The sequence below is a fragment of the Antedon mediterranea genome, chromosome 1 (assembly GCF_964355755.1).
Source record: "Antedon mediterranea chromosome 1, ecAntMedi1.1, whole genome shotgun sequence".
NCBI classification, from domain to species: domain Eukaryota; kingdom Metazoa; phylum Echinodermata; class Crinoidea; order Comatulida; family Antedonidae; genus Antedon; species Antedon mediterranea.
The window spans coordinates 14,657,553-14,676,405 of record NC_092670.1 but is presented as its reverse complement, the minus strand read 5'-3'; the positions used below and the strand labels follow the sequence as shown (position 1 = coordinate 14,676,405).

At 37.5% G+C, this 18,853-nt stretch overlaps 2 protein-coding genes and 1 pseudogene across 2 annotated transcripts; all 3 read right to left on the bottom strand.

Annotated features, from left to right (window-relative positions):
* Positions 1-1,253: 1,253 nt before the first annotated feature.
* LOC140041946 (uncharacterized) lies at positions 1,254-2,981 on the bottom strand. Its single transcript, XM_072087667.1, has one exon. It carries the CDS (start codon positions 2,979-2,981, stop codon positions 1,254-1,256), a length of 1,728 nt encoding a protein of 575 aa, XP_071943768.1.
* Positions 2,982-2,984: 3 nt separating this feature from the next.
* Positions 2,985-5,003, bottom strand: LOC140041930 (uncharacterized). Its single transcript, XM_072087666.1, has one exon. It carries the CDS (start codon positions 5,001-5,003, stop codon positions 2,985-2,987), a length of 2,019 nt encoding a protein of 672 aa, XP_071943767.1.
* A 3,857-nt stretch (positions 5,004-8,860) lies between these two features.
* On the bottom strand, positions 8,861-11,344 carry LOC140041914 (uncharacterized; annotated as a pseudogene).
* Positions 11,345-18,853: the final 7,509 nt, after the last annotated feature.

The following is an 18,853-nucleotide window of genomic DNA, read 5'->3' as shown; positions in this document are numbered from 1 at the left end:
TGAAGGGTATTTTTGAATTAAGACCATCTTTACCAAGGTACAGTTATACATGGAATGTCAATGTTGCCCTAGATTACATCAGAGGGCAACCATCAATCAAAGAATCATCGCTGAAAGAAATATCACAAAGATTGGCGTTCTTATTGTGTCTTTTAAGTGGTCAAAGGTGCCAGACGATATTAAATCTCTCGATTGCAAATATGGAAAAGAGTGATCATAAAATTGTTTTCTATGTAACTGAAAAATTAAAGCATACACGGGTTGGCTCACATCAAAAGCCATTGGAATTCAATGCGTTTCCATCTGACAAAAAATTATGCATTGTGTCTTTGTTGACAGAATATCTTTCACGTACAAGTGTTTTTCGCCAGGATAAGGCACAGCTACTGTTAAGTTACATTTCCCCACATAAGCCCATTTCAAAGGATACAGTGTCCCACTGGGTAAAGAAATTCATGTGTAATGCAGGTATAGATACAGTCCAATATAAGCCCCATAGTACCAGATCAGCCTCAGCTTCTCATCTTCTAAATAAAAATGTTGACCTAAACAACATCATGAAGTCAGCTGGTTGGGCTAAGGAGGAAACTTTTCAGAAATATTATAATCGTATAGCACCTCCTACTTTTAATTATGGTACTGCAGTTCTTGAGTCATGCTCAAGCGAGAAATGAAGTGTTATTGAAACCATGTTTGCATTGTTTAAAGTTAATGTTTCTTATAGTTACTATCCAAAGGTATGTTTTACAGTGTTATTATACCTGAATGTTATTTTTCCTGTAAGCAGTGTATAATACAGGAAATACAGTGATTTCAGTTAATTATTTACAGACTAAAGTATCGTACTACATAGTTTTGTGGTAATAAAGTGTTTTCTATTGAAAGAATGTAAACGACTTGAATGACTGTTAATTTGTTTATTAATCTGTTTTTCCACCGTTTTGCGAATACTGGCTCACTGTGCTCTAAAGTCTCGTACTACTCCGTAGCGACATAGGCTGATGACGAAATAGAATTGAAAATTAAACGAGACTTACCTGTAAGTTGAAGTTTAATTGTAATTCTATGAGTCATCAGCCGGGAGTGGAGGAGTTGTACGCCCTCCCTTACGTAGGTTGGCCCTGACCCAGACTCCTCCACTCTCCTCACTGAGCCTGTATTCTGCTCTAAAGACTGGCATACGCATGCGCGGTACTCTCTCTCGTACAACTCCTCCACTCCCGGCTGATGACTCATAGAATTACAATTAAACTTCAACTTACAGGTAAGTCTCGTTTAATTTTCAATTTTTCACGGTTTAAGAAAGCTGGTCCATGCCACCACCTCTCGCAATCTCTCAATTTCTCAGCATCCATTCCACGTGATGCAATATCAGCGGGATTATCCTCACTGCTTACGTAGTGCCACTGACCACTAGTGCTCGCATCGTGAATTTGTTGCACCCTATTAGCTACAAAGGTGTTAAACCTTTTCGCTTCATTATTAATATATCCAATGACTACTTGGCTGTCAGTCCAGAAATACTCAGTGACGTTCGGATACTCTATCTCTTCTTTCAGCATGGATGCAACCTTAACCGATACCACTGCAGCTGCCAGTTCCAACCTTGGTATAGTTATCATTCTCTTAGGAGCTACACGGCATTTGCTAATTAAGAGTGATGTCTTCACTTTACCTTCTTTATCAACAAGTCGTAAGTATGAACACTGACCGTATCCTTTCTCGCTCGCATCACTAAAATGGTGTAGCTCGGTGGATACAATTTCTGAATTTCTATTGCTTATTGGCTTATAACATCTTTCAATACTGACGTCTTTCAAGTACACCAATTGCTTTTTCCATTCTTCCCATGATCTAAGGGTTTCTTCACCAACCGGATGATCCCATTCAGCACCACCAGCACAAATCTCCTGCAATATGCGTTTACCCAACAGAACGTAAGGACCAACAAACCCAAGAGGGTCAAATATAGCACTCACCGTAGACAGAATACCTCTTCTAGTTGATGGCTTATTTCTCAAATTGGCTTCAAATGTAAAGGTATCTTCCGCTGCATTCCACAATATACCCAACGTCCGCTCTGTAGGAAGATCACTCAAGTCCAACTGGTTTACTTTGGAAGCAATTGACGTGGCGGGTAAGGACTTCAATACCTCTGGAGAATTAGAGAGAAATTTGTGCAACCTAAAGCCGCCTCTGCTAAGCATATCCACAGTTCTCTTTATCAAACTGATAGCAGCATCGATCGTTGGAACAGCCTTTAAGCCATCATCCACGTAGAATCCTCTGCGGACGAATTCAGCAGCATCAGTCCCATTCTCGTTTTCATACAAATCTGCTACTTTTTTAAATCCATAGTTGGCACAGCCAGGAGATGAAGCCGCTCCAAAAACGTGAACGAGCATTCGGTAATCAGTGGGCTCTTCATTTAAATTACCATGTTGCCACCACAAGAACCTCAAAAAGTTTCGATGCTCCGGCGCCACTAAAACCTGATGGAACATTCCTTCAACATCGCCAACGACTGCTATGCGATCTTGTCTGAACCTTAGCATCACACCCACTAGATTGTTAGTTAAATTTGGACCAGTGAGTAACATATCGTTTAGGGATATACCTTGGTAGCGTGATGCACAGTCCATAACTACCCTCAATTTTTCTGTTTTTTTAGGGTGAAATATTCCATGATGTGGAATATACCATACGTTTTCACACTCACACACAAGTTCTTCTGTAGGTACCTTTTCTGCCTGACCTTTGTCTATGATACTAGTCATAAACTCTTTATATTTTGCAGCGAATGATGGCTGTTTTATCATTTTGTGTCTCAGCTGAATTAACCTCTTACCAACAGCTACTTTGTTGTTAGGCAACTTGGGAATTTCCAATTTAAATGGTAATGGCAGTTGGATATGTCCATTTTCTGTTCTACATCCTTTTTGCATAGCGTTCAAGAATTTTGTGTCCTCGACTGATATCATTTTTCAATTTATACGATCATCCAAGAAATCTCTTTCCAGCACCTTTATTACTTCTTTAGTAGTTGTTTTGAAGGAGAATTGCTTCACATTGTTGGTGGGTTCTCCCTTCCGTGCCTTAATGACACCTACCACACCCCATCCTAATAAGGTCTTAATCGCGTACGGATCTTCGTCATGATTACCTTGTACCACTTCCCTTGGCATCAGTGCACTAGAACAATTGTGGCCTATTATTAGACCAACTTCAATATCAAGAAGTGGACTTAAGTCATTTTTTATTTTCTGTAGATGCTGCCAACCATTCACTGAGTTTGGAGTAGGAATCTGGTGTCTTGATACTGGTATGGAATCCCGAGTATAGGCTGCTGGTAAACTTATAGTTTTCCCTTCTTTAAGTCCTCTCACCTTCAAACCATTTATCTTCTCCGAAGTAACACATCCCTTTGTAAGTACTGTTGATATTTCCAGTTGTATGCGGACACCCTTGGTTTTTAATTCTTGTGCAAGTTTTGCTGAGATAAAACAGGAGTCTGACTGCTCATCAAGAAGGGCGTATGTTATGCTTTCCTGTTTCTCATATTCAATCCACACAGGCACTATTGAAGAGCAACACTGTTCATTGTCACATGTATTGCTGCACAAATTGTTTGAAGATACTACAGGTGGTTTATCTGCGCTGTTTGAAGATACTACAGGTGGTTCAGCTGCACTGTTTGAAGATACTACAGGTGGTTCAGCAGTACTGTTTGAAAATCTATGCATGATAGTAGGGTGCTCGCCTTTACATATATCACAAATCCTTCGGCACTTACATTCTCTCCATATGTGCCCTTTTTTCAAGCAACCTCTACATAATCCTTTCCTTCTTATTAGCTCTTCTCGCTGTTTCAATTCTAAACCCTTAAATTTATCACATCCTTCCACTGTGTGATTTCCGTCACAACAAAAACACCTTTTCTGCTTGGACTGAGTACTATAAGCTCTTGCAGAATCACCAGATTTATTTCCCTTATGGCTATCACGGCTTTTTGATGCAGATGTAATCTGAAATGACGGGTCGTTACGTACCTTGGCCTCTTTTGCAACAAACTCTACAAAAACATTGAATGGCGGGAACGACACATCTTTATCGGCTTTATACCTTGCTCCGGTTGTACGCCACCGGTCTTGTAGTTGGTATGATAGTTTTTCTGTCACCATATTGACACCCCTTGCGGTATCAAAGCAGGCCAATCCTGGTAGTCTTTTATCTGATTTCGCTACTTCAATTTCCCTTAACAGGTCTGACATTTCCTTCAGCTGATGGTCATCTTTGATCCTCGGGAAGGTTTCTAATTTCTTTAATAGAACACTCTCAATCAACTCTGGGGCACCATACTCTTCATTCAAGCGTTTCCACATGTCCTTTAGGCCATTTTCAGGGTTGTCTAGATGAACCGCCCTTAACCTCATTACTATTTTCCTCGATTCAGGACCTAGCCATTTAATCATCAAATCACACTCTTCTCGTGCACTCAAGGATAGCTCTTTGACAATTGCCTTAAACGTACCCATCCATGATCTGTAATTTAATGGACTGTCATCAAATTTAATCAAACCATTGCTGATCAAATCTTTCTTCATTAGGAATTTCGCAATTGCATTGCTGCTTACGTTTCGGTCATCATCCTCCCTGTTGCTGATAGTAGTATCCACCACTGATGTCTCCCTTGCCTTGATATCTGCTAAATATTTTTTCCCTATTTGCAGACCTTGTGTGAACTCTAATAACACAGTTTCAATATACGTTTCTGCTTCTTCTAATTCAGGTTCAGTGTCAAGTATTGCAACGAGTGCATCATGAACTTGTTCTACTCCATTAGACGCATTTAGCAGTCTTTCAAGAGCATTCTCTACTACTTCCTTCTCATTTTCTTCAGCTGTCACTGCTTTTAATACATTTAAGGCTCTAGTGAATGCTCCCCTTTTTACTCTTCTGGAGTGTTTCAGCTTGTCCTTTTGATCAGATGTGCTAGCGGGCATCTTGCTTCACTTTCAGGATTGGTTGAAATACCTCCGTAATTTACTGTAAGTACACGTACTTAAGAATGAAACGCTACCGACGAATTTACTGGCTCATTTATGCTGTATTACAGCCTTTATTTCTTCATTTATCTCTAACCTCTAATCTCTAGCCTCTAGCCTCCTAGCCTCTAGCCGTAAATTACTGAAAACAAACAAGTAATAGCAATCAGCAAATACAACCTCAAACTGAGGTAAATACAACATTAAAACTTAGGAAGAGAACAATGACGTATCTCAACCATACATGACGTAATCTATGCTTCGTCAAGCGGAACGACCGCTCAGATGTGCACAACACACCATGACGTGCAGCTAACTGTGTGATACATGATGCAAATTTGCATGTCTTAAATAGACTAAATAACTATAAAGTAATCTTAAAGTTCACGTCATAACTTCTACAATCATTCTGCTATCAGTAAACGTAATGATAATAATCAGTAAATAACAATTTAAATAAACAATGTAAACAAACAAACTGAGGGCATAAAGGTGGGCTCCACAGAACAGCGACACCCATGACAACCTGCTCCGGCCATGCCACTCCAACCCTCCATGCTCTAGGCGGCGAGTCTAAACGACCTCGCCATCTAAATAATGCCAATCTGCCTAAGCAAGAAGGAGTCACGAATATTAAATGTATCATAACTAAAGCTAAAAACATCTATAACAAAGCATTACCGGTTCCGGTATCGTAGCTCAAATTCAACATAACAACTTTGTTGATTATTATGTCCTCTAAACAAACAATTAATATCACGTTCTCATATCTGTCCAAAAGGACCCGCACGATGGCGCTATACAAATTAACCTACTGATTAGAAATCAGTACACATGTGTTATATAATCTTTAATTTTAACGTTTTAAAAACATCATAAACAGGTTTCCTTTACCTTGTCGCTGTAGGCCATGGCCACATGACTTTAAACGCATAAGTGTGTGACTTGTTTAATCACCAATTTAATGACTACATCGTATTATCAAAATATTACAATTCTGCACAATCTGTGGACGATCTTTGCCTCTCTTACGTTATTTTGTTAATGTTTCTAAGAATATACTATCAATATTTCGTCTAAAACAAGGCTTAACAAATCATTGTTTTCTAGTTCCATTGTCGGTTCCCTTTATGTTTTAAAAACTAGACGTACAGTCTAATGTTGTCACCTACATCTCCTACATGAACTTGAGCAGGTTTCTGAAAAATATGATAAATTAATATGAGTAATTAACAAAGTATGGGAAAGTTAAGTCATAATCCAGATCATGTTCGGAAAAAACGTAATCGCAACATTAAATGAATGTACATCGTTTGTCTCAAGGGTCTATTTTATAAAGAGTGTTTGAGCTACAATTAGTGTAACCAATAACGGGTTTAATTTGTACTGTCCAGGCATTTTTAGAATAGGCCTACCGTAATAATGATGTATAAGTCTAAACTTATATTTTATACTGGAAATATAGGTGTTTTTCCTTTTATTAAGAGCGACCAGATGGCGAGTCCTCACCTCAACTAAACAAAACTAAAAGAAAATACATTTAAACAAAAATAGTCATCTATAAATAACAAAAAATACTAGATTCATTACGAATAATTACACCCAGGCAGAGTGTGCTGCCCTTGATAACGGTCGCGTATTCTAGGCAGCCAGATAAAAGACACTTATAATAAAGTTACGTTACTAAAGTTTATTATGCGTTATATCGTAGTATATAGTATTGGTAAAACTGTGAAAGATTCCAAAAAATACATTATCTAGACTACATTAAAAATAGCAATACGGCGTACAAACATTGTATTTAGCTGTTCAAGCAAAAAAGGTAACGTAATTATGCTAATCTAAAGGATACTGTATAACTGCTATACTAACCTAAATTAATTAACATCTTTAATAGATACCTATTCAGTTATGATACTGTACACCGGGACTGTGTACCATGTCCTGGTTTCTAATTCAAATTCAATTAAAGGGACAGTAACAACTATATATTAAACAGCGAGCATCAATGATACAATATCCCACTCGTATTTAACATAACCAAACTTTTAAGAATGATAATATATAAATATTCTAATGTATGGAACAATTGTTTAAAAGTTATCTATGGCCATCTGAAAATTGGGGATTCGCCACCACGCGGTGATTGTCGATTCTCCGATATTGTCAACAAAGATGGATTACTTATGTGAGCCGAATGGGCGCTTCCAATTAACCTACTGGTCCGGTAAAATACACAAAACAACATACACAATTATTAAATAGTTTAAAAAAAAGTAACGTACGCCGGAATTTAATCTTAGACTGACTAAACTGAAATACAGGCAATTCAATTATGCGATCGTAATTGAAATAAAACTTTCTGATGAAATGAAATAACATCTATAAAAAAAAATTGTTCAACATTGTTTTAAATTTAGAAATGAATAGTGGTGTGGGCTTTTATTTATGTTTGATACAATTATATAAATAGTGTAAAGTAAAATGAATTTTAACAAGGCCAACAGCCATTAAGTCGCGTGCTACAATGCATAGTGATACCGGACCGACAGACAGACCGACAGACAGACAGACAGAGAGACCGACCGACCGACAGAGAGACCGACCGACCGACATAGTGAACTATACTGACCGAAATTACTGAACATGTTTAAAAATGTTGAAATGTTTAAAAACATTTTTTTTTTTTAAATTTACACGTGCGTAGCCTGTCACTTTCGACGTGCTCGTATAACGTAATTTCGAGTTGAAAAGTAAGTCAAGAAAACAGAAATCGGAAAATATAATGTTTAACAGTAAAAAGTTAGTAAGTAATTAGTATAACAGAGAATAAGCATTGTTTAAATGAAAATATGTTTGCATAGATAAATCCAAAGAAAAATAAAATGGGACAAACCCATGGGATGGATTTATTAAACATAAACGTATTATAATTGTATGAAATAAATATGCATGTAGATGAAAAAAAAAACAAAACTATGTAAGAAAAAAATAAGCTTTGTTAATGAAAATGTGTTATAGATATGTATAAAAAGAGGAAACTATGTAATCAATGTGGTTAAATGATAATGTATGTATAAACAAAATAATATATGGAAATAGTTTTTTTTTTTTTTTTTTTTTTTTTTAAAGAAAATAAGAAATAAAAAAGTGGAATGAATCCACATAAGAGAAGAAAGTAAAAAAGTTAAATGAAAATTTAAGAAGTTATAGATGCAAAAAAGGATCTGCTGGAAATAAAAGTTTTGTAAACATTAAAGAACAAAAATATTAATATTAAGGTTAAAGAATGAGAACAATATTATGTTAACAGTAAACATCTAGTAAGTAATGAGTATAACAGAGAATATGCATTGTTAAATGAAAATGTGGTAGATGAAAAAATCAAAAACAACTATGTAAGAAAAAAATAAGCTTGTTAATGAAAATGTGTTACAGATAATATGTTTAAAAAGAGGAAGCTATGTAATCAATGTGATAATATGTAAACAAATGAATAAAACTCTTTAAATAAGTATATGTATACAGATGATTAAACAAACATTGTAAATATAATGATATGTATAGTGTATAGTGAAAAATATATGTAAAGAGAACAGTGGTATGGAAATAAAAGTGGGATGAACCCACATAAGATAAAAAAAAAAAAACTGCTTGCAAAACAAAATCACTTTTTCGCTGTTGACGGTCTTGTTTTGTTGCAGGAAAGACGCCAATCTCGGCTCCCGTATCTACTAAAAACTTTAGTCCAGTATCTCTATCATAAATGTGAAGTAAGCGACTATCAGAAACGGTGCCGGACGAATTCGTCGCAGTTATTTGGAGCTTTTCGAAGTTGGGAAACTGCATGGCGACCTGCACCTACGTGCTGCCTTGCCAAACCGGGTGTGATACCAGCACTGCTCGGAGTCATTTTCATTGGTTTGTGTTCGTTTAGCACTGGAAGAACGGTTCGGATTTCGGCTTCTGCTCCTGCTCATATCCCGATGTTGATCGTTTGCCAAGGATGATACCATTGCGGTCAACTTGTTAGTTTCAGCTCGTAGCGTTTGAATTTCGTTTCGGTCGGCGTTAGCACTTGTCGGGTTAGAGATTGCGGCTATTCTGGGTTGGCTGGGAGACACCTCTCAAATTCTGTCGGCTAATTCCGCTATCTGAGCGACGGTAACGTTTCCGCCTGTTGCGGCTAAAATCAGTTGCACGTTATTGGGCAATCGCTGAATGAACAACTGTTTCAAGATCGAATCCTCTAATGTGCGACTGTCTAACAACTGATACATTTTGCGCAATAGTTGTGTTGGTTTTCTGTCACCCAATTCCTCCGTAGTGACAGTGGTGGCGCCAGCGGGGGGGCTACGGGGGCTCTAGCCCCCTCGTCGGGGAGCCTAGCCCCCCCGTCGGGGAACACGGGTACTTTTTGTCGGGGAATAAAACATACAGTAAAAAACGTTCGCGTTCACTTCATATAGCTTCAGCGCCTAGAAAACCACGACGTTCCATTGACCGTGAGAGTACGTCAGAGAGGGAACTTTTATGCATTCATTATTGCCAGAGATCTAACTACTAAACAATAGCTAGTACGCACTTGTTTGGCGGTATCCCTTTGTACGAATCGTTCACCGTTGGGTCGAGACGCGTGATATCATGTTCCATCCAGGGACCAAAATGTGTAATGTAGTTATTTTCCAGGCGAAGTTTACCGACGGTTACCGAAGGGAACACGGGTACTTTTTGTCGGGGAATATAATATACAGTAAAAAACGTTCGCGTTCACTTGGTAGCTTCAGCGCCTAGAAAACCGCGACGTCTCATTGACCGTGAGAGTACGTCAGAGTGCTATTATGCAATTTATATGCATTCATTATTGCCAGCGATCTAACTTACTACTAAACATTAGCTAGGTACGCACTTGTCTGGCGGTATCCCTTTGTACGAATCGTTCAACGTTGGGTCGTGATATCATGTTCCATCCAGGGACCAAAATGTGTACTGTAGTTATTTTCCAGGCGAAGTTTACCGACGGTTACGTCGTGTACTGTGTCGACGTACGCTACACTACTACAGCAAAAACGAATTATGTTAATTGTTCGTATGTTCACCAATTTTTTAATTTACAAGTAACCTTCTGTACCGTGGGGCACCTAGAATAAATATTTCATCCATTACTAAACAAAAAAACATGCCATTTTCGCTTAGCCAACATCTTATTATAGCTAAGTTATTAAATTTTCAATGTGCTGTATGTCATGAATTTCTCACCACTCGGAAGTCCAGATGGTACGCAGGCATACACTTGGGAGGAATACACTTATTTCCCCGACTGAAAAAGGTCTACGCTTGCGTTTTTTTAAGCCTCTGGGCCTGATGTTTCCAAAGTATAAAATGCAATTTTTTGAAGACCTGCAGCTCTAGTTTTAAACATTTTCTTAGCTCAGCCCCAACAATAAAGCTGGTCATATTTCGAAGTACAAGAAGTGCATTTTCCGGGACCTAACATCTCTATTTTTCAAACATTTCTTAGCTCAGTCACAACCATGATAGGGACTTATATATTTTGTTTCATGTTTTGAAGTATAATAAGTCCAATTTCCAGGACCTCCAACTCTATTTTTCTAAATTTTCTTTGAACTTTTATTTTTTAAATTGAAAAAATATGGATTGAAACAGTCATCGCGCATCGTTTTTTTGCACGCAGTATTTTATTTATGCATTATAAAAAATGGAAAAAATGGCTACACTAAATCTGGTTAAAATGACCTCAAATGACGCTAGAACGCGTTGCTCCCGGGGCTTCTCCCCCTGGACCCCCACCGGGGGCCCTTGGCGGCCCCCTGTCCCCCAGCCTTGTGATGCTCACTTCGCTCGCATAGCCCCCTCGTCGGGGAATGTAGCCCCCGCGTCGGGAAGATCCTGGCGCCACCCCTGCGTAGTGAGCAGTTGGTGCAACCGTTTCTTCTCCGAATCGGAGGTCCGCTTAATTAACTCTTCCTTTAACTTGCTGTATGGACCCTCAGCAGGAGGAGCTAAGAGCAGATCACGTACCTCCTGGACGATCGAAGGCTGTAACGACGCCACGATATAGGCAAATTTCGTAGCTTCCGTGGTAATATTGCAAGTTGCAAACTGCGCTTCCACATGGGCAAACCATATCGCGGGGATCGTTAGCCCAAAATGGTGGTAGCTTAATTGAGGGTAAATGCCGCTAAAGGTAATGCGCGTTGCGTGGCGACTGGTACCCCAGCATTACCTCCCGCTTGATCCACAGCAACTGCTGCTTCGGCTGGAGGAGGATCTTCCATTTTCGCCTCAAAAAATTAATAATTGTTTTAGGCCTACCTTATAATTAAAAGTAAACTGTGTAACAGAAATGTTTAAAAAAATAGTTGTACGTAGTACTATATATATAGTACGATCAATGCTGTTTGCTGCCTCGTATACAGGATAGGCTTAGATAGGCCGAGTATCGATAATTAATAATAGAAATGTTACATACAAGTACAGCCTACAGATGAATACTCCACTAGTCCATACGAATCACGTCGGGGTCACCACTTTAAATATGTGTGTTCCTACAACATTAAATCAACAACAAAAGAGGTGTTAATAACCAACTTTTGTTAAGCTACATAAAACCATACAACCCCGTTTCTAAAGATACAGTTTTACGATGGTTAAAAGAGTTTTTACATGAATCCGGCGTTGACGCTTTGTTTAAGGCACACTCTACTAGAGCAGCAGCTTCTTCAGCAGCAGGGCGTATGTCAGTCCCGATAAATGAAATTATGGCTGCCGCAGGTTGGAATTCTGAAAAGACCTTCAGAGATTATTACAAAATACAGCATGATGCATTTGACTAATGTCACGATTGACTGTTTATGTATCATGTTCACCAGAGATGGCTTTAAACATCTCAGTTTGCACCGAACGTAATAAATATGAAATAAAATAGAAAGATTAAACGAGACTTACCTGTAAGTTGAAGTTTGATCACTATTTTATGAATATGGTGAGTGAGGTTGATTAAAAGAACATAGAAAAGAAACAGAAAAGATAACCCAACAGAGAAAGAACTTCACTCGTCAATCACATCGAGAATCAAAAAATGAACTGAGCAAATCAGCTATAGCAGATCATGCCGTCAAGTTAAATCACATAATAGACTGGACACAACCTAAAATCATCGATAGGGAACCAGATACAAACAACCGACGCATCAGAGAAGCCATCTGGATCCGCCGACGAGGAAACCAAATCATCAAAAGAGACGAGGGCACTCACCAACTCAGTCACGTATATGACCCTGTCATTAAACAGAATAGGCCCTCTAGAGGTCAGTCTGTTTGATGATAGATCGTCATTATTTCTGAAGAAGCTGTCCGATCAGGACAGCGAAACTGTTAAGGTTAACTTACTAATTATTGGTTTGGAAAAAAGAATATTTCCAATATAACTAAACTTATGTTACCGTTTCGTCTTTAATTTTTATTCGCGTGGACGCGACTCTATAGTTCACTATTTCGGTCGGTCGGTCGGTCTGTCTGTCTGTCGGTTCGGTATCACTATGCGTTTTAGCACGCGACTTATGGCTGTTGGCCTTGTTTTATTTCTCATGCATTCCCAATTTATCAATTACCTCGAGTATCGGGAGGCCTTTTGGAACCCAGTGTTTATTTCTATAAATCAAATCCAAATCGGAATACGGTACCGTAAAACCTAAAAAGGAAGGATCAAGAAACACTCTTGAAAAGAGATTGCAAAAGTAATCTCGAAAAGAAGCCCATCTGGACATCAAGTCTACTGTTCTTTTCCAAGATAGATGGGCTTCGCTTAATACCAACTGCAGACTAAAATGTATGATCATCATATATTATGTTTATTGTTTTCCAAATGGTGTTTTTTATCGCATCTTATACTTTGTTGACAAAATTTGTGAAATTTGCAGTGGGAAAAATCATTTTGTTATAGTATAGCATTTTCACAAAATGTACAGCAATAATTTCGAAAAAAAAAGCTCCCTCTTTTTAGTTTTCAAAAGTAATTTCGAATTCCATCTTGAAAAAAAAGCCCACACAAGAATCCTTAAAAAAAGGCCATTGGCCCTTTTTTGAGGTTTTACGGTATTGCCCGATACTTTCCAAATTCATCTCAATTCCTTATAACTTTTGATGTTCTGTCAAGAATAGTTTTTCTACTTCGTTCGCAGCAAAAACAGGCATTTTATGAGTGCGAAATGTACTGTAGGCACATGGACAGGGCCACAATGCAAAACAAGTTTATTTCTACTTGATTGTGTATTATCTTGTATAAATATGTTGTTAAATAAATAAATAAAATAAATGGGTGAATTACACAACTCTTGCTCAGCTTCATTTGTGCGGTTTATAATGTTGCGCGTGCGTGCTCCTACAATAGATCCAAGGTCAACCAAAATGTACTCATCATCTACGCAATCCGTTACAATATCGCAACACCTTGAGATGTTCAAAAACAGTAAATATAAATATGTATGTTCTGAACATTTTGACACCAATATCAAGGTTCTATGATTTTTAGTTACGTAGATATGAACATTTTTTTATGCCATATATGGGTCAAAGGTCACAAAATGGAATTTCCGGTCATGTTTCAACAAAATGTTTAAAAAGGGTAAATATAAATATGTATGTTCTGAACATTTTGACACCAATATCAAGACTCTGTGATTTGCAGTTACGTAGATATATAAACATCATGCCATATATGTCAAAGGTCACAAAATGGAGTTTCCGGTCATGTTTCAACAAAATATTCAAAAAGTGTAAATATAAACATATATATTTTGAACAATTTGACACCAAATACAGCTGTCTACTACAAGCGGTTACCGATTTTCAAAAATTGGCGGCCATCTTTTTTAACGCCAAATTTTGAACCTTTGCGGTAGTCCAATTTTGGTAAACTTTTGATATATGTTTTTTGAGACCATTTTTTATTGTAATTCATCAAAAAACATTTTCTTGCAATTTTTTTGGGGTTAGGCCCTATATTTTCATATTTTGACCCGACTAACAGTTCTTGAGGGCTTTGGAGAATAAAGAGATCCAAAAGCAGCTGTTTGGCGACTGCGAAGACTGGGAGATTACTACTTACTTCTCATCCAGAGCCATGACAACAGTTGCGCAGAACAAAAATGGAACAAAGAAAGCACTGATCAGGAAATCGATTATGGTGAGTTTTCATAGACAAAAACGATGATTCTATTTTTCCGAGTTAGTCATGCCTATTTTTGGGAACCACTGGGTATTTGTAGTTATCACCAGGTAAGTAACCACACAATACGCACTGTAGTAGAGCAGTTAACGCCATAAAAATAGCCAAGTTGTGCATTTTATTACCAAAGCATAAAACTTGGCACAAAGTTTCTTTGATGTATATAGATTCAAAATATCGGGGGTGCCAAGTGTTCAACGTCCGGTATGGCGGCCATCTTGATTTTAAAATAGCCACAATAAAACCAAAAAGTGTTCATATCTTGGCAACTATAAACAGTAGAAACTTGATTCTGGCGTTAAATTGTTCACAAACTACATATTTTTATTTGCTCTAATGAAACGTTTCGTCCAAAAATGACCGGAAATGACATTTCTTCCAGTTTGACCTTTGACTTCTTATTTGTATATCTCAATAACTACTGATCATTTTCAATCGATTTTGGTGTCATTTTGTTTAGAATAATTTACATAAAATGACTGGAAATACAATTTATGACCTTTGACATATATAATTATGTGAACATACTGTATGTGGTTTACATTGGTATAAATGAACCTTTTTTTTTACCGAAATAAATGACACTTAATGCAAAAGTAACCAGGAATTATTATTCTGAATTTTTGACTTTTGATGTGATAGGATAGGCGTAAAGTATGACAGATCACTGAGAAACAGCAATAACTGAGCTCATCTATGTCGACTTGTTTGCAAAACTGTGATGTGTCAATCGTTAGATGCCATTTGGAAATATTTTTGATGTAAAGTAACATTCTTTGGTTGCATATGAGACAAGTTCGGGAACACCGTCTTTCAAAGTACTTACCACAAACTTATCCTGCATTTGTGCAGTAGACCTACTTTTATTAGTCAGAAACTCAGATAATTCTTGTTCATTTTCGTTGCATCTAAAAAAATTTACTCAATTATTATGGTAATGTGCCTTTGCTGTAAAAACCTTTCATCTGAATCCTTTTCCTTGATTTTCTCTAGTCATTGATTTTAGAGCAAAATCCAAACCAAATCAATTCGTAAAAGACATCTCAATAAGTAATTATTCGAGTAATCCTCAAATTAGTGACATGGACCAACAACTGTTCTGTACAAGACATTTTTAGGCATCCACCTTGTGGATTTTCACTTTGAAGGTTTTGGTCTCCTAATCATACAAGAAACAATGATTTAATCAATCAAAGTAGTGGGTCCACCCCATCCACAGACAAAGAAGGGATGTAAGACCATCCACAGATAAAGAAGGGGTGTAAGACCATCCACAGACAAAGAAGGGGTCTAAGACCATCCAAAGACAAAAAAGGAGATGTAAGACCATCCATAGACATAAGAAGGAGGTATAAGACCATCCACAGACAAAGAAAGGGGCGTAAGACCATCCACAGACAAAGAATGGGTATTGAGTGTGGCCGAGCGGTTAAGAGAGTGGAACTTTAATCCATAGCCATAACATCGGCAAGGGTTCGAGGCTCACTCGCTCCATGGATCTTGTGGTAGAACAAGTCTTCTCGGATAAGGACTATAAACCGTAGGTCCAGTGTACATCTGGCTCATGTGCACTTTAAAGAACCTAGTACATCTTTCGAGACGAGTAGGGGGTTACCCCGGTGTACTAGTTCATACACACACACTGTCGTGGACAGACGTAATGGCGCCGTAGTTGGCTGCCGATGACACGATGTAACCCTTAAGGGAGAAGAATGTTGTTGAAGAGATGTAAACAAAGTTCACAGCGCCTTTGATCTCTTGTTGCTGGAATTGGCGCTTTACAAATTCGTATTTCTATCTAAGACCATCCACAGACAAAGAAGGGGGTATAAGACCATCTACAGACAAAGAAGGGGGTATAAGACCATCTACAGACAAAGAATGGGATGTAGGACTACCCACAGACAAAGAAGTGGGTATAAGACCATCCACAGACAAAGAAGGGGGTATAAGACCATATCCACAGACAAAGAAGGGGGTATAAGACCATATCCACAGACAAAGAAGGGGGTATAAGACCATCACAGGCAAAGAATGGGGTGTAAGACCATGCCCAGACAAAGAAGGGGTGTAAGACCATCTACAGACAAAGAAGGGAGTGTAAGACCATACACAGACAAAGAAAGGGGTGTAAGACCATCCACAGACAAAGCAGAGGTGTAAGACCATCCACAGACAAAGAAGGAGGTATAAGACCATCCACAGACAAAGAAGGGGGTGTAAGACCATCCACAGACGAAGAAAAAGGTTTAAGACCATCCACAGACAAAGAAGGGGGTGTAAGACCGTCCACATACAAAAAAAGAGGTGTAGCACTATCCACAGACAAAGAATCGGGTGTAAGGCCATCTACAGACAAAGAAGGGGGTATAAGACCATCTACAGACAAAGAAGGAGGTGCAGGACCATATTAACCGAGGAAGCATACAAAAAGAAGATGCAATAAAAGTAGGCCTAGCACTTGGAAAATAATAAATTTTAGAATAACTGAGGCTTGATTGTTGAAATATAAAGGGTTCATTGTAAGGTCATTAATAATAAAACACGATCATCATACTATTCATTTGACATTCAAATACAGTCTATCTCGAAAAGAAACTTATACTATCACCCTTTCGAGGTTTTACGGTATTCCATAACATATATGTTATTTCCTCTGTTAAACTATTAAAACTTTTAGCCAATCAAAAGGTGCCACCATCAGTGAACTAATGGTACCACCAAACACTATGTTTACCAATTTTATGCACTATATACAATTTAAGCCCATTAATCATTTTATATAATTACGCCTAGCAGGTCAAAGTTACAAATTAGGTGCATTTAAGACCAACATAAACCACATGCAGTATATACACATAATTAAAAATCAATAAAAAATGTCAAAGGTCATAAATTGTATTGCCGATCATTTCAGGTGAAAATGTTTCATTCCTACAAATATAAATATATTTATTCTAAACAAAATGACACCAAAATCAATTAAAAATGACGAGTATTTATAGAGATATACAAATACGGTGTCAAAGGTTAAACTGAAAGAAACGTCATTTCCGGTCATTTTTGGACAGAACTTTTCATTAGAGTAAATAGAAATATATAGTTTGTGAACAATTTGAGACCAGAATTAAGTCTCTAATGTGTATAGTTGCCAAGATATGAACATTTTTGGTTTTTATGGTGGCCATTTTGAAATCAAGATGGCCGCCATACCGGACGTTGCACATTTGGCACCCCCGATATTTTTAATCTATATACATCAAAGAAACTTTGTGCCAAGTTTCATGCTTTGGTAATAAAATGCACACCTCATGGCATTAACTGCTCTACTACTGTCCATAATGGGTTGTGTAATTAAGCCCATCACTTTAAAACAATAATATGGACTGAAGTGATGCGAATTCTTCAAAATGTTAATCCTGTTAAAACAATGTACTGTACATGTATAACTAGGTTGTCTTCATATATCTATTCTTTTCTCTTTTCAGGTTAAAATGGAAAGTTTTGAAGGCGCATTCCGAGATGGTTTAATTGTACAGGCGTAGTGGGAACCAAACATCGTACAAACATTTATAAAACTAGACAACTTTTTCTTCGATCAAATGCCGTAATCACGACAGATATTTTGTTGATAGGCGTAAAACATTTAGGGGAAAGGGTTATATACGTGTATTCATAAACTGATGGTATGACATCTAAAGTGGGAAAGTATACCGTACTAAAAACAGTGTTGTCGGCCTTTAGTTAAAATAAATGCTTTTACTGATAAAATGCTGGTCGTTGGTAATGATATGGTCGGGGAGTATGTGCACTGTTACTTTGGTTTAGTATAGTTGAAGAAATAACCGTTCGTGTATTTTAAAAATTATAGTTTTTAAAAATGTATTTTACCATTTAATCACAATGTATGAGCTCAAAACATGCTTTACAAAATAAATATAATAGCAAAACTTTTGTATTGAAATTGATCGCAAACTTTTTGTTTGATTATGCGGCACAGTATATTAGGTATAGCTGATAAATGGTCTGCACATGCTCAATATGTTTCTGAGCTTTCACAGAATGTCTATTAGATTAGATGCTGCGTAGTCCAGCAGTCGTGCGCTGTATGTTGAAATTCGGTATGAAAACAATCCTGATACCTAGTCAGAATTAAAATTTGATGCGATTGGAATAAATATGTAATTACTTTAACATATTTAAATGATGCAATAAAAAAAGATACAACATCTGCTTCTTTGTAGTGTTATCAATTACAAAATAATTGTATGTAGGTTGAATAAATTTACTACATTTTCTACATCTTAAACTGTGGACATCCCATTTTACTCAAATATGAGGAGATTGGCATTGAAAACACTGGTTCTCATCAGATCAGTGAAGTGTAAGCAACGTTGGGCTGGGAAAATTATTTGGATGGGAGACCGTCTAGGCATAAAAGTGTTATGTAGACCTTCCATAGAGTTATATGGCATAATGATAAAGGATCGAATCGAACCTGCCTGTGCCATAATGAGTGTATCCTTAAGCAGGATACTTTACTCTCATTTGCCATCTCA